Source organism: Protopterus annectens, chromosome 16.part0 (assembly GCF_019279795.1).
Source record: "Protopterus annectens isolate FY-2018-M chromosome 16.part0, PAN1.0, whole genome shotgun sequence".
In the NCBI taxonomy this organism is placed as follows: Eukaryota; Metazoa; Chordata; order Ceratodontiformes; family Protopteridae; genus Protopterus; species Protopterus annectens.
In genome coordinates this window covers 654,023,452-654,035,804 of record NC_056750.1, presented here as the reverse complement: position 1 = coordinate 654,035,804, position 12,353 = coordinate 654,023,452, and the positions used below count along the sequence as shown (strand labels likewise).

The 12,353-nt window shown below is 40.1% G+C and overlaps 1 protein-coding gene across 1 annotated transcript in view; it reads right to left on the bottom strand.

The window, feature by feature from the left end:
• The window catches only part of LOC122790635 (AP-1 complex subunit gamma-1-like), a 700,858-nt gene that overhangs the window by 63,914 nt on the left and 624,591 nt on the right, over nt 1-12,353 (bottom strand). Inside the window, exon 14 of the mRNA XM_044058159.1 lies at nt 1,299-1,421. Coding sequence (XP_043914094.1) covers nt 1,299-1,421 — 123 coding nt within the window. The remainder of the gene's footprint in view (nt 1-1,298; nt 1,422-12,353) is intronic.

The following is a 12,353-nucleotide window of genomic DNA, read 5'->3' as shown; positions in this document are numbered from 1 at the left end:
TGGTTTCAAATTAGGTGCAATCATTGAATCCCCAAATGATATACTCCAGGAGGATCTCACACAGACTAATGACTGGTGTATTAGTCATGGCCTCAAACTGAATGCAAAGAAATGCGTCATCATTCCCTTTGGCACAAACACTGTCCCTTCACACTATCAAATCAACAACAATGCCCTAAGTACCCATGAAGTGGTACGGGACCTGGGATCACAGGTTGACCGCGACCTTAACTTCAACCACCAAATTTCTGCTGTTGTAAGGAACGCTTGCCAAGTAGCTTACTTGATTAGTAAAGGCATCACCCCGAGACCAAAAGAAGTTATAACCCCCCCCTATACTCGGCACTTATCCAACCCATAATTGAGCAGAACGCCCCACTTGGTACATACCATAAAAGCACCTGCAGCAATTAGACAGATCTCAGAGGTTTCTAGCAAAGAAGATCAAAGGCCTCCAGGATGTGCCTTACACAGACCGACTAAAGTCCCTATCATTATACTCTGTATCACATAGACTTCTTAGGGGAGAATTATGCCTGGCCTACACAGCAACTCAAGACCCAAACCTAATAAACTTACTGCATATCCATAAATCAAGTGGGTCTAGAGATACCCATTCCAGGGACTTAAATATGGCCTGTGACTTGAATACGACATGCTGGAGGTACAAATTTATCTCCCAGCGACTGTCATGTCTTTGGAACAGGCTACCAATTCATGTGAAACAGCGCACCTCTATAACACTCTTCAAGAGGTACCTGGACGAATGGATGGGGCACCATAAATTCTTACTGGGAATAGTGTCCACAAACCTCCTGGACATGGGCAGTCATCACTAAGTGCAATCTTGGATAATGAGTAGTACTTCTATGGTATTAAAACTGGGTTGAAATGGCTAGGCTTAAAATGATCTCCTGCTTGACAGTCTAGTAATCTCCTATGATTCTATGAAAGAGGTGTTTGCTTCTCCCACGTTTCTACTTAAAATATGTTTGCTTACACAAAAAAAATTGACAGAAATTCATTTTAATCAACTAAAGTACATCACACAAGGATTTCTCTATCCAGCTTTATTAAGACACATACGGAAGCTAGCTAGAAAATGAACACCACCATTACATTTTGCAAATATCTACTTCAAACATGAAACACAGAGTTTAGCAAATGTTCAGTCTCTTATACCCAAAAGTAATATGTATCACACTCTATGATTTGAGAAACACAGGCAAAAGTACAAGAATCTGTTCATAGTTAGTGTGAGAACAACTCCAGATGGTACTATGATTCCATCCATTTACCTGTGAAATATCATGCATTATGGTTGTATATAGCTTCAACACTGTGTACGCATGCAGTTCATTGGCGCTGGAGATCAGCTGGATGAAGTTTGCCACTGCATCATCTCGGACATAATTTCCAGCCTGCGGGAAGAGCAAGGGATAGAAAAGTCAGTGAAACATGACTTCATAAAAGAAAATATAAAATAAAATAAATACAGTTACTTAAGCAGCAAGAATCTGCATGGAGATATACAAAACTTAATAAATAAACATGTGAGATGGAAAACTAAACAGGTATACAGACAAGCAATTGCTGGTAGGAAAGCAAACGATATGTACATGCTTCTCCACTTTTAAAGGGAAACACAACACAACTTGCGAGGATATCAGATATTGCTATCTGTGCTACCAAGACTGGATGACATTTTGTAAATACTTGGAAGTAATTGTAAATTACCCTGTGCTATATATGCCAGCATGACTAGCTATAGCTGTGTAAATAAGTTCATGTTTTTTGACAGTTGCTTTGATTTGTGTGGGATACTTGAATCAAAGAGCGTTCTGCTGGCTGACCAAATGTACAGGTTTTTTGAAAAGAATTTTGAATGTAGGTTATGCCAGTCAGCTGACTCAGATGTGATGTCATTGTGTGCAAGAGGAGAAAGCAAAAAAATCTCCACAGCAGCTGTTTTGTTTACTTTTTAAAATCTGACATGAGAGAATAGAACTCTCATAACAGCTTTGTATGACTTTTAAAAAATTCTTCTATAAAAGCAGATGCTGAGTCAGTTGATGTTCAGTAGTAGTTGTTGTTCAGTTGTCAGTTGTTGTTTTCCAGATCAGTAGTTAGCACTCAAGAGTTTTCCAGAGGTGTTCAGCAGAAATAGCAGGAGTTGCTATTCCATTCGCTGAAGATCAGACAACAACATGAAGAATGGACAATACAGTACTCTTATTTTGCCTTGCAGAAGTAAAAGCCTCATCCTGCCTTGCTGAGTTAATTACACTAGAAAGGGACAGTTAAATTTTTAGACAGTTAGGCATCTACAGTTAGACAGTTAGAGTTTTTCTGCAATCAGTATGAAACCTATCCTACAGTGGTATTTTCATAATTCCTGTGTGTGAAACTCTGTGGTTTATTGGAATCAGTTATTCACTGTAGATATGTTTTAAATCCATTTTTATTTATTAAATATTTTACGTTTTATTGTGGCTGGTTATTTAGAAAGTACTTTTAGTAACCTGAGAGTGTTTATGTTTGGATTACATGCTACCACTTATATCAATATTTATTTTATCCAATATAACTGAACATCTCTTTTGAAGGGTATTGTGGTATTGGACTGGTGGCAGCCATTACCTTGTAATTTGGGAAAGAGGACATAGCAGGTAAATCTATGCCAGTCTTTCCCAAGAGTGTTTGTATGTGTGAATATCAAATATTTAAGAGTGAGTGTGTCAAATACAACTGGGACACATTGCTCTGCAGTGGTTAGTGTGAAGACTCATTTGGGGACCTGGAGTGAAGCATATAGTCCAGTTCCAGGTTTGAAGCCTTTTCCTGGTGTACTCTTAGGGGAAATTGTTTGTTCAATCCCTGCTTTCAGTGATGCTCCCTTACCAGAGACTATGGTGAGGATTGAGCCTCCTTAGTTATTGCCATAGGTTTAAGTGGGGTTGTCACACAATTGATGGCTCCCTAACTAGTACAACAGACTTCTTGTATCTAAAAAGTAGCTTTTACATTCTATGAAAACTTTGTTTGGCTTCACAAATAAGGAGACTGCAGATAATGCAAGGACTGTCTTCTATGGAGCTCAACATCTGATGACTTTGGTCAGTAAATACATTGTTAATTTCTGCGTCAACACAAAGAAGATCAGAGTCACAATAACTGACATTTTGAAGTAAAATACAATCTATCCTGACTGTATTTCCCAGTACTTATAAAAATGGCCAAACCATAGGGCAAAGCTACATGTTAGGAAGGCACAACTTAAGTAATGCAGCTACATAACTTATTCTCAGAAACTATATTAATCAGAATGCTTACCTAAGGTTTATACCATTTAAAGGGGTGTTATCCTGATGTGCAGTGACCCTGGAGGTGTGTGTGTGTGTGTGTGTGTGTGTGTGTGTGTGTGTGTGTGTGTGTGTGTGTGTGTGTGTGTGTGTGTGTGTGTGTGTGTGTGTGTGTGTGTGTGTGTGTGTGTGTGTGTGTGTGTGTGTGTGTGTGTGTGTGTGTGTATATTTCTCTCTCTCTTTCTCTCCCTCTCATATGTTCATAAATTCATAGGTTGGTACTAGGCTATTGGCCCTATACAAGCCTAGCCATAACAATTCCCTGGCTATTTCTTCCCACAGTTTTTACTTCCCTGGACCCCTGTCTAGCAGGGCGACTGACATGATCCCCAGAGTGAATTTCCTATCTCCAATCCAATCATCAAGGTTCCTTCTGAAGAGGGCCAAAGAGGTGCTGTGCTTGACATGTATGGGCAGTCTATTCCAGGGTCTGGAGAGCCTCTGGGTCAGGAACCTATCCCTCCAGCATGTTTTGTTCATTGTGATGACAAGGTTTAGATCCCTGGAGCATGTGTCTCTGAGGGATTGGTATTTCTTTAAGTGTAGCATGTCCAACAGCTCTAGATTTGACATGGTCTTGTACATTAAGCAGAGATCGCCTCTGAGTAGACGATATGCGACAGAGTATATGGTGGAGTTTATTAGACGGTTAGCATAGGGCATCTGCTTTAGGTCTGTGATTCTTTTAGTGAGGTATTTATGCGGCCTTTCCAGTTGTTGCAAATGTCTTGAGGGGTACATACCAAACAGGGTGTTGTATTCTATAATGGGTCTAATGAGGGATGAGTACAGTGGGACAATGACCTCCTTTTTTCTGGATGAAAAGCCCTTAGTGATGAGGTGTGCCACTGTAAAAGGAAAAAACTTCAAAGACCAATGTACGTTAGGTTCAAGCAAGGCACCCTTTATTTCTTGCAGCAAGGAGACAAAGCATGTAGGTACAGGATTTGTCTGGCCCTTTGGTGATCAGTATGTTATTCTTATACAGTTCTCTTTATGTCACACAGAAAATGTTACTATTCTACTGCTGAATTAGTTGGACACAGCTTTCTGTATGTTTCACAGAAAATGTTACCAGACTTATTGCTGACATGGTCAGATTATTTGCCATCTTGCAAAAACATTTTGAGAAAAACAACCTGGCCTTTGGCTTATTTTAGCCCACCTTAACTTTTCAATTCTGCAGTTGTACAGTTCTAATACATGTGTTACATTTTATCTAGATTCAAGGTACATTTCTAGCTTTGGTACAAGTAATGCTGACTATGGTTTATACTTTCAAGCATCTATTGTTTTCTTTATAAAAGCTTCTAGCAGCTGCATATTTTCTAATGGCATAAGCAGAAATGAAATATCTCTTTGTTAAGTTTCATGACATTAGCAGAATTGAAATGTCTCTTGCTAAGTTTCTAATAGCTGTGCAGATTCATACAGTGTGAACAGAATAAATGTATTAACCCTTTTAAACCTCGAATGCACTAAGCATGCATATTACTATTATATATTTTTCTAACAGCCACATAAAAGGATTTCCTGACTGTTGTGGTGATATGGTTACCGAAGGTGAGACCACTATATATATATATATATATATATATAAATATATATATATAAATGGACATATACCTTTGACTTGCCTTAGAGTACTACTTGTCAGTCAAATGAGTTTTAGGTGAAATGAACTTTCACTGAAATTAACTTGGTCTCAGTGAAATGTACATCTCTAAGATCACACAGTCCCTGGACAATGGTAATATGCCCCAACCCAGGGACTGTCCATATTGCACACCTGTCAACCATCTGTTTTGTAAACCAACGTGTGTTGAGAAAACCAATGTAGACATTTGGGAGTTTCGATCAATTTATCCCAATATATCACACGCAGAGAAGGGGGGAAGGGGGTTTAGAGTGCCTTCCACAGAAGGGGAAGCCTCCAAAAAACAAACTTAAAAGTTCAACCTACATAATTTTCTTGAGTCGTAATAATGTCACACAAAATTTCAACAGGGAGTCCTTTTAAAATGCTAACAATACCCTGTAGAAAACTGGTGAAAAATGCAACTATTCAGTTTTCTAGTCTATAAACAGCTGTTTACTTCTTAATACAATACAAATCATAAATATATGACATATTCCATCAAGATACACTTCTGCTTTAACCACCTGAATAGCGTATTTCTTATCTGAAAGTATAGTGCTTTATTGTAAAATCACAGGTGCTTGCCAAAACAGTAACTACAAAGTCACAATCATGTTTTCATTACTTCTGGTAGGCAGAAGGCAGCACTGACACATAACTAGACAAAAATAACACTGAATTTCTCTTCATTAACTAATAATGGCAAAAAAGTAGTAATCATGCATTATGTGTCTTTCGGCTTTTCCCGGTTAGGGGTCGTCACAGCGAAACTCTGGTCCGCTAATGATTGGTAGTGGATTTTTACGTACCGGGTTACCAGCACAACCTTCAACGAAGGCACGCCCCATTCACATATGCCTCCACACAGAAGACGCTCTAACTGAGAATCGAACGGGACAACGTCTTGCTATGAGGCGACAATGCTACCGCAGCACCACCACTGTTTTTTTTTGGGGGGGGGGTTCCCTTACTGCTCTATCATCATATGGGAAGACTTGGAGCCAATTCTAGTTCAGGTTGTCTGGCTTACCCCCAGACTTGGGCCATATTGGTACTCTATGGTTTGACCCCAGTCATGGAACCATCAGACGTTCCTCCTTACTCCCAATGCTGAGCAGATCATGACTTTCTCTTAGCTTTAACTCCACACCCTAATGTGCTGACAGCACCTGTAAGGTTGGATGGCAATGGGGAGAGCTTTAGGTGAATGTCCCCTCCCCTGGGGCAATCATATCTGCTGTGTCTTGCCAACTCTCATCCTGGCATCTTCCTTCTGTGAGCTCCAGCCCCTACAGAAACATACAGCATACTCTTCCCCCAAGACAGACACACATATCTGCTAATCGAACTTGGGTCACCTGAGCCATAGTCAGTCCTTTGTCCCTCTACACTATCAGTATAAAACTTTACCTCCCACTACAGTGCATGGCACATCAGTCAGGAATTAAAAAATCCACTATATTCCACTGAGTTTGGCAGACATACTGTGCTATAAATCAGTGGAGCTAAAGAAAAACACAGCTGAAAAGATGCTGGGGCTATTTAGAAACATTTACTGCATCTGTAAAGTGTTAAGAGTCAGTGTCTTTTATTTTCACTTAGTTTCCTGAAATGTAGCTAAATGTATTTCACACTGAGATCTAGCCTTCTTTTGTGTGACTAAGTTAAAAAAGCACCAGCTTGCGATACTTAGAGCTAAGCATTTTTGAATACCCTCCCACCTCCCCTATAACTCTGAACTCCTGTTTCCATGTATCCATTGCATCTGCTTAGTTGGAGTATCCTCCATCACTCTCCTTCTTGTTGGTACTCCATCCTTCCTCCCATTTTCCCTTATGTATTCTTTTTCATCCTTCTATATTATCCTGAATAGCTGTCTCCTTCTTTCCTGCCATTTCTGCCATTCAGCTTCCTTTTTCCCTTTCAGCTGACACTTTCTTCCTTTCTTTAGCCTATTTTTCCTCCCTCAGTATCATATTTTCCACGGTTTCTTCCCATATAGCCCATCTCATTCTTTTCATCTGGGGACATGAATATCTTTCCTTCCTCTCTCCCCAAGCTTCACTAAGTCCTGTTCTTCCAGGGTTCTGTATCCTTTTCATGCTTCTTCTTTACTATTCATTATCCCTCTTTCTGATGTTCCTCCTTTTCCCCACAATGGCCTTCTTCTTACGCATCCCCACATCATACTTCCTAATTATTTCACTGCTCTCTCATTTTTGGTTCTGATGTCCTGTATCCATCCTCTTTTCCTATACCTGTTGCCTTGGTTATTCAGTTTGTCTTCTGTTTCTATCCACGGGATGATGTTACATGTTAGACCATATGTGGGAAAATTGGGGAGTCCCCACCATCCCATCTTTTGACTCATTTTAAGCCTCCCTCTTCATATTCATTTCTATTTCCCTTCTCTATCTAATCATTAATTTCTTTTTGCAGTTTTTGCAATACCTTATCCTTTGGGTCTGTTACTAAATTCCTTAACACACAGCATAGCTGGGAGAACCTGCATCTTGATTGTGATCGCCTGTCTAACAATGCCATGTGTCTTCCTGCCCCCTCTTTCAATAATTCTCCTTGTCATTTGTTTGACAGTCTCCAGGTTCTTGGCTTGTGTTTCTTCATTATACCTCCTACACATATAACTAGATATTTTGAGAATTCCATCTCCTTTATTTCTCCTACCCCCTTTCTCTTTTCATCTCCCTGTTCTTACCACTGATCTTTTCTTCTTGTAATCTGAGTCCATCTCCAATAAATCAAACACCATTATTAACTCCGTAATGGCTGTGTCTACATCTTCTGAAATTAAAACACTATCGTCTGCATATTATAATAGAAACCAAGACTTTATCTCTTCCATGTTTTCTGGTTCCCTCAGCTTTTCCCTGTCTTTCAATGCTAGTTCCTGTATTACCAATGTGACCAACTCTGAGGACAGTGAACAGCCATGCCTTGTGCTTCTCCTTACATATACAACCCTAGACACTTCTCCATTCAGCAATGTTTCAGTTTCAGGATTGTCATATATTTCCCTGACACACCTAAAGAATTTCTCCCTCACATCCCACATTTTTAAGAACTCCCAAAGAAATTTCTATTTTAATTTGTCAAAGGCTTCCCACAGGTCAGAGACAATAAAACCCTCATCCCATTTACCCCTCCTTCCTGTCCACCTCATACATGAACTCCTTCACTGTGATTCATCTTTTCATTGTTTTATAAATCCATTCTGTTCTCCTATATTATTTGTTGCAAAATTCCATTCAGCCACTCTGCAAAAAATTTTGCTAGAGCTCTGCCTTTATTAACAATATGGGTGTAGTTTCCTTCTTCAGATTTTTCACCCATTCCTTTGGGATAAATGCCAACTTTGCCCATCACATGAAGTATGAGATTTTTAATGATTTCTGAATTATCCCATACTCTTCCCTTAGCACTTTCCGCATTTCCTCCTTAGTTGAGATGCAAATGACTCTCCAGCTTCATCTCCTTCATCTCGAGGATAGCTTTTTGGGCCTCCACTACTGTTACATCAATAACATCCCTCCATTCCTGGTTTTGTTTGTATTTCTCATCCCCTTGTCCCCACTGCTAGTTGTTGCTTCATATTCCCTCCTAAATCCCTTACATATTTCATTATAGAATTCCCCAGTGCTTCCTAGATCCCTTATATATTTCATTATAGAATTCCCCAGTGCTTTCCCTAATCCCTCCATCCTCACCATTCATCCCCCTCCTTCCCATCTTATAATCTTCATGTCTTTTCCCTCCATTTCATGTTGTATTTCTTCACCAGTTGCCTATCTGTTGTCTCACCGAATATCCACCAATACATTTTCCAGTAACATTTCATTATGTGTAAAGCAGTTGTGATTTCTGCTTTCTGTATTCATGTTTTCCTTTGTATTTTCACAAACTTTTTATCAGTCTCGTTACTTTCTGCTCTCATTATTTTCCCCTTCACTGCCGCTTTTTTCTATCATCGCACTGTCTGAAGCTGTTGTGATTCTCCCTCCTAGTTCATCTCTTACCACTGCTTGCTTTATCCATAGCTCTTCCTTTCCTGCTCTCTGTAGTCATGATTTCTTCTGTATTTCCATTCATCTTTATCAAGCTCCTTAATCTCCTTGTTGACCCCTTTTTCCAACCTACTTTCTTCTCTAATTCATTTCCATCTCACTGCCACTTTGTTCCATCCCCACGGTTCTCTTTCAGCTCTTCTTTATTCCCCTCCATTTTCCCTTTGTGCACACCAGATCTCTCAACTCTTCCTTAACATTCTGTTCTTTTCATTTGCAGTTGACCCACCTCCATCTTAACCTCTCCTTTCTTATTTTTTCCACTCTTACTTTTGATTGCTACCATTGCATAGTCCGATATGTGCTTCTCCAGTATCTCAAGGACCTCCAATCTCTCCACAAGTGCCTCATTTCCTAGTATCCTATACAAGCTGTTTGCTTGTTTTTAGTGAATGTGTATTCTCCCCCAGTAGCGTGTTGTCCCCTCTCTATATCTATCTCCCTTCTGCTGTTTCCTATTCAGCTCTTGTTTTATCATTATACTATATTATTTTTTTGTCAAACAGGTCCGTTCCTCTCTGAATGTATGGTATTGTTAAACTTTTCTCCCAACTATTTCCATTCCTGTCTGAATCTATTCCCACTGCGCAAAGAAGTCACTGAAGAAACATTCTTCATCCTTTCTGGGAGTGTAAATAATGTCTGTGGTCCATCTAGTTCCCATTATTCTCTTCTGCCACAAAAAAAAAATCTTCCTATTCCACTTTTCATCACCTTTTCAATAATCATCTCTAGTCTTCCTTTCTGAATACCATGACTATGCCTCTCGTCCCTCCTGATTAATTATCCATCTCTCAGATAATCTGAGCGTAATATTTTCTTCTTCATCTTATCTTCAGTGTTATTTTCCAGGATCAAGACCAATCTCTCCTCTACCTGCACATGAATGGCCACTGGCCCATTCATTTCACAGTCGTAGGAGTAAGGGATCCCCAGATAGGTGATAGCCTTACACCCCATTCATTCCTGCAACGGAGTCCCCCATGAGCCCAGCCACTCATAGCAAGAGTCAAGTGGTAGGGAGTGGGCCATCCTTGCTAATCCTGTGGGGTGGCCTACCCTCTCCACAACACACCATCACTTCCTCTGCAGTGTCTCATCCAAGCTTCTCTACAGCTGCCCTCTGAGGGTTCCCTTTGGCTCAAACTGTGAGTGCACATAACAGCAAAGACTCCACTAACGAGGGCTCCATGAGGAAACTGCATCTACGTTCAGCCACCGAACAGAAAAAGCATCGAGCAGCATGTCTCACTGAACATGCTGTTCATCGAGCCATTTTAGTAAGATCGCATTATGGTAGGAATCAGGAAATTTGCCCTTTCCTGACTGTAGTGCGATTTTGGAGTTGGTGTGTATAATTAGTGGGGGTATGGTGGGTGCAGCCCCCCACATGAGGAGTTTCGCTGAACAGCATTTTCGATATAATGCCATTTGGTGATTTGTTTCCATTCGACAGCTGAACATAGACCTGGGATAAACACCTAGTGCTCCTGCTAGGTGACACCCATGAAGTGAGCCACAGCCACTCTCCCCCACCCCCTCCAACAGCTGCTAGAGGCACCCAAGCATCAGGTCTTCTTCAAGTAGTACTATTTACCCCTCCTGTCTTCTCAACCTTGGATGTATTACTTACTTATTTATTTTTATTTTGGCTGGATCTGAGTATTCTCCTTTGTTCTAAGTCAATATTTTCAGTGCCAGTCAAAATTCACTCCACCCTCCTCTTCCCTCTCCTGGTATCTTCCAGACAATCCTCCATCCCCTGATCCCCATCCCTGAGCTAAACTGAGTGTTCTTTGGCTATTGTATGGTCTCTCCGCTCTCAACTTCCTCAGGGTAGGAACTATTGCCCTCAGCTCAGCAGCTGTGAGTTTCCACACTTAGGCTTGTGCCTACCCATTCTTGGTTTTTTATTCCTCCTTCTTTGGTTTATTCCAGGAGATCATTCCATTATCCTGGCAAACTTTAACTAGGCAACAATAAAGTGAGATACCTATACCTCATCTACAGGTTACATTCAAAATTCCTTGATTTCATAAATTAAAACTCCCTGGACCAAATTGCAAGGAAATGACTAGAGGAAAAAATATTTTGGACTTGGTACTTACCACCAGTGTAGGTCTATTCCTTCATTCTCTGCATTGTCATCCTCCTTTTTACTCAGGTTTTGTCACATAGCACTTTCTGTACCTGATCTATCTAATTTTGTGAGTCACTCAGCCATCTAGCAGGTTACATCCCAGTCTCATCCAACAGGCCATCCTACCACCTGTGGAATGTACCCATTTGCCCTTGTCTGCTTTGAAACATTTTCTCTCACACATTCTACATCTCTCTGTGGATAGGCTGTTAATTTTTCTTGTTCCTATTTTCAAGCTGTCTGCCTCCCTGTATATTTCTCTTTCACCCTGTTACTTCTCTCCTCCTCTGCTTTTTTCATTCCCGAGCTCCCCTCAACTCTCCCTTGTGTTAGTGCTTTCCTCTCATCCTTTGACTTGTTCCTCACCAGTGTGATGACATTAGATGTCTCTTGTATGCCTTCTGGGTCTGCCTAATTCTCACAGGGAATTTTAATTTCCCTGACTTCTTTACCCTCTGCAACTACTGTTCTGCATTACCTGGTCCATTAATCTATTTAAATCACTTTCTGTATGTAGTTTTTGATGCATTCCTTTCCTGTTAAACATTAAAATGTCAGTATAGCCTATCCAGACTGCTAACCCCATACGTTTAATTTCAGTTATTTTTTTGAACCAGTACCCTTTTCTGCCTGCATAAAGCATCAGAATTGTCCTCGACCACTCTTAAATACCACTATAGGGTATTACCATAAGAAGCCTGGTTTATCCTAAAATATTTTCCTTCATTTTGTATGCACATATGCAAGCTAATACATGAAGTGATAAACCTTCCCTTCAGTTTATTTCTTCTCCACTCATTGTATACTTGGTTCTTTGCCATTAGGCAGCATAAATCTTTCTTGTAGAAGGACCAGACAGAAAATTTCCAGGAAACCCTCCCATATTTTTTCATGGATGCATACTATTCTTGTTTATTTATTGACATTTGATTACTGGGAAAGTCTGACTGTAAAGTATGCCATTTTCAGTGAAGGACCAGGGCGGGAAGCTCCAAACTATTACAAAACATTTTAAGAATAATAATTTTACAGTCTTAAAGATAATACAAAAAAATGCAGTTTAAATTATTTTACCAAATCAATTACCTTCTCCAGAACTTTCATGCAGTATGACAGGAGTTTAACACCTC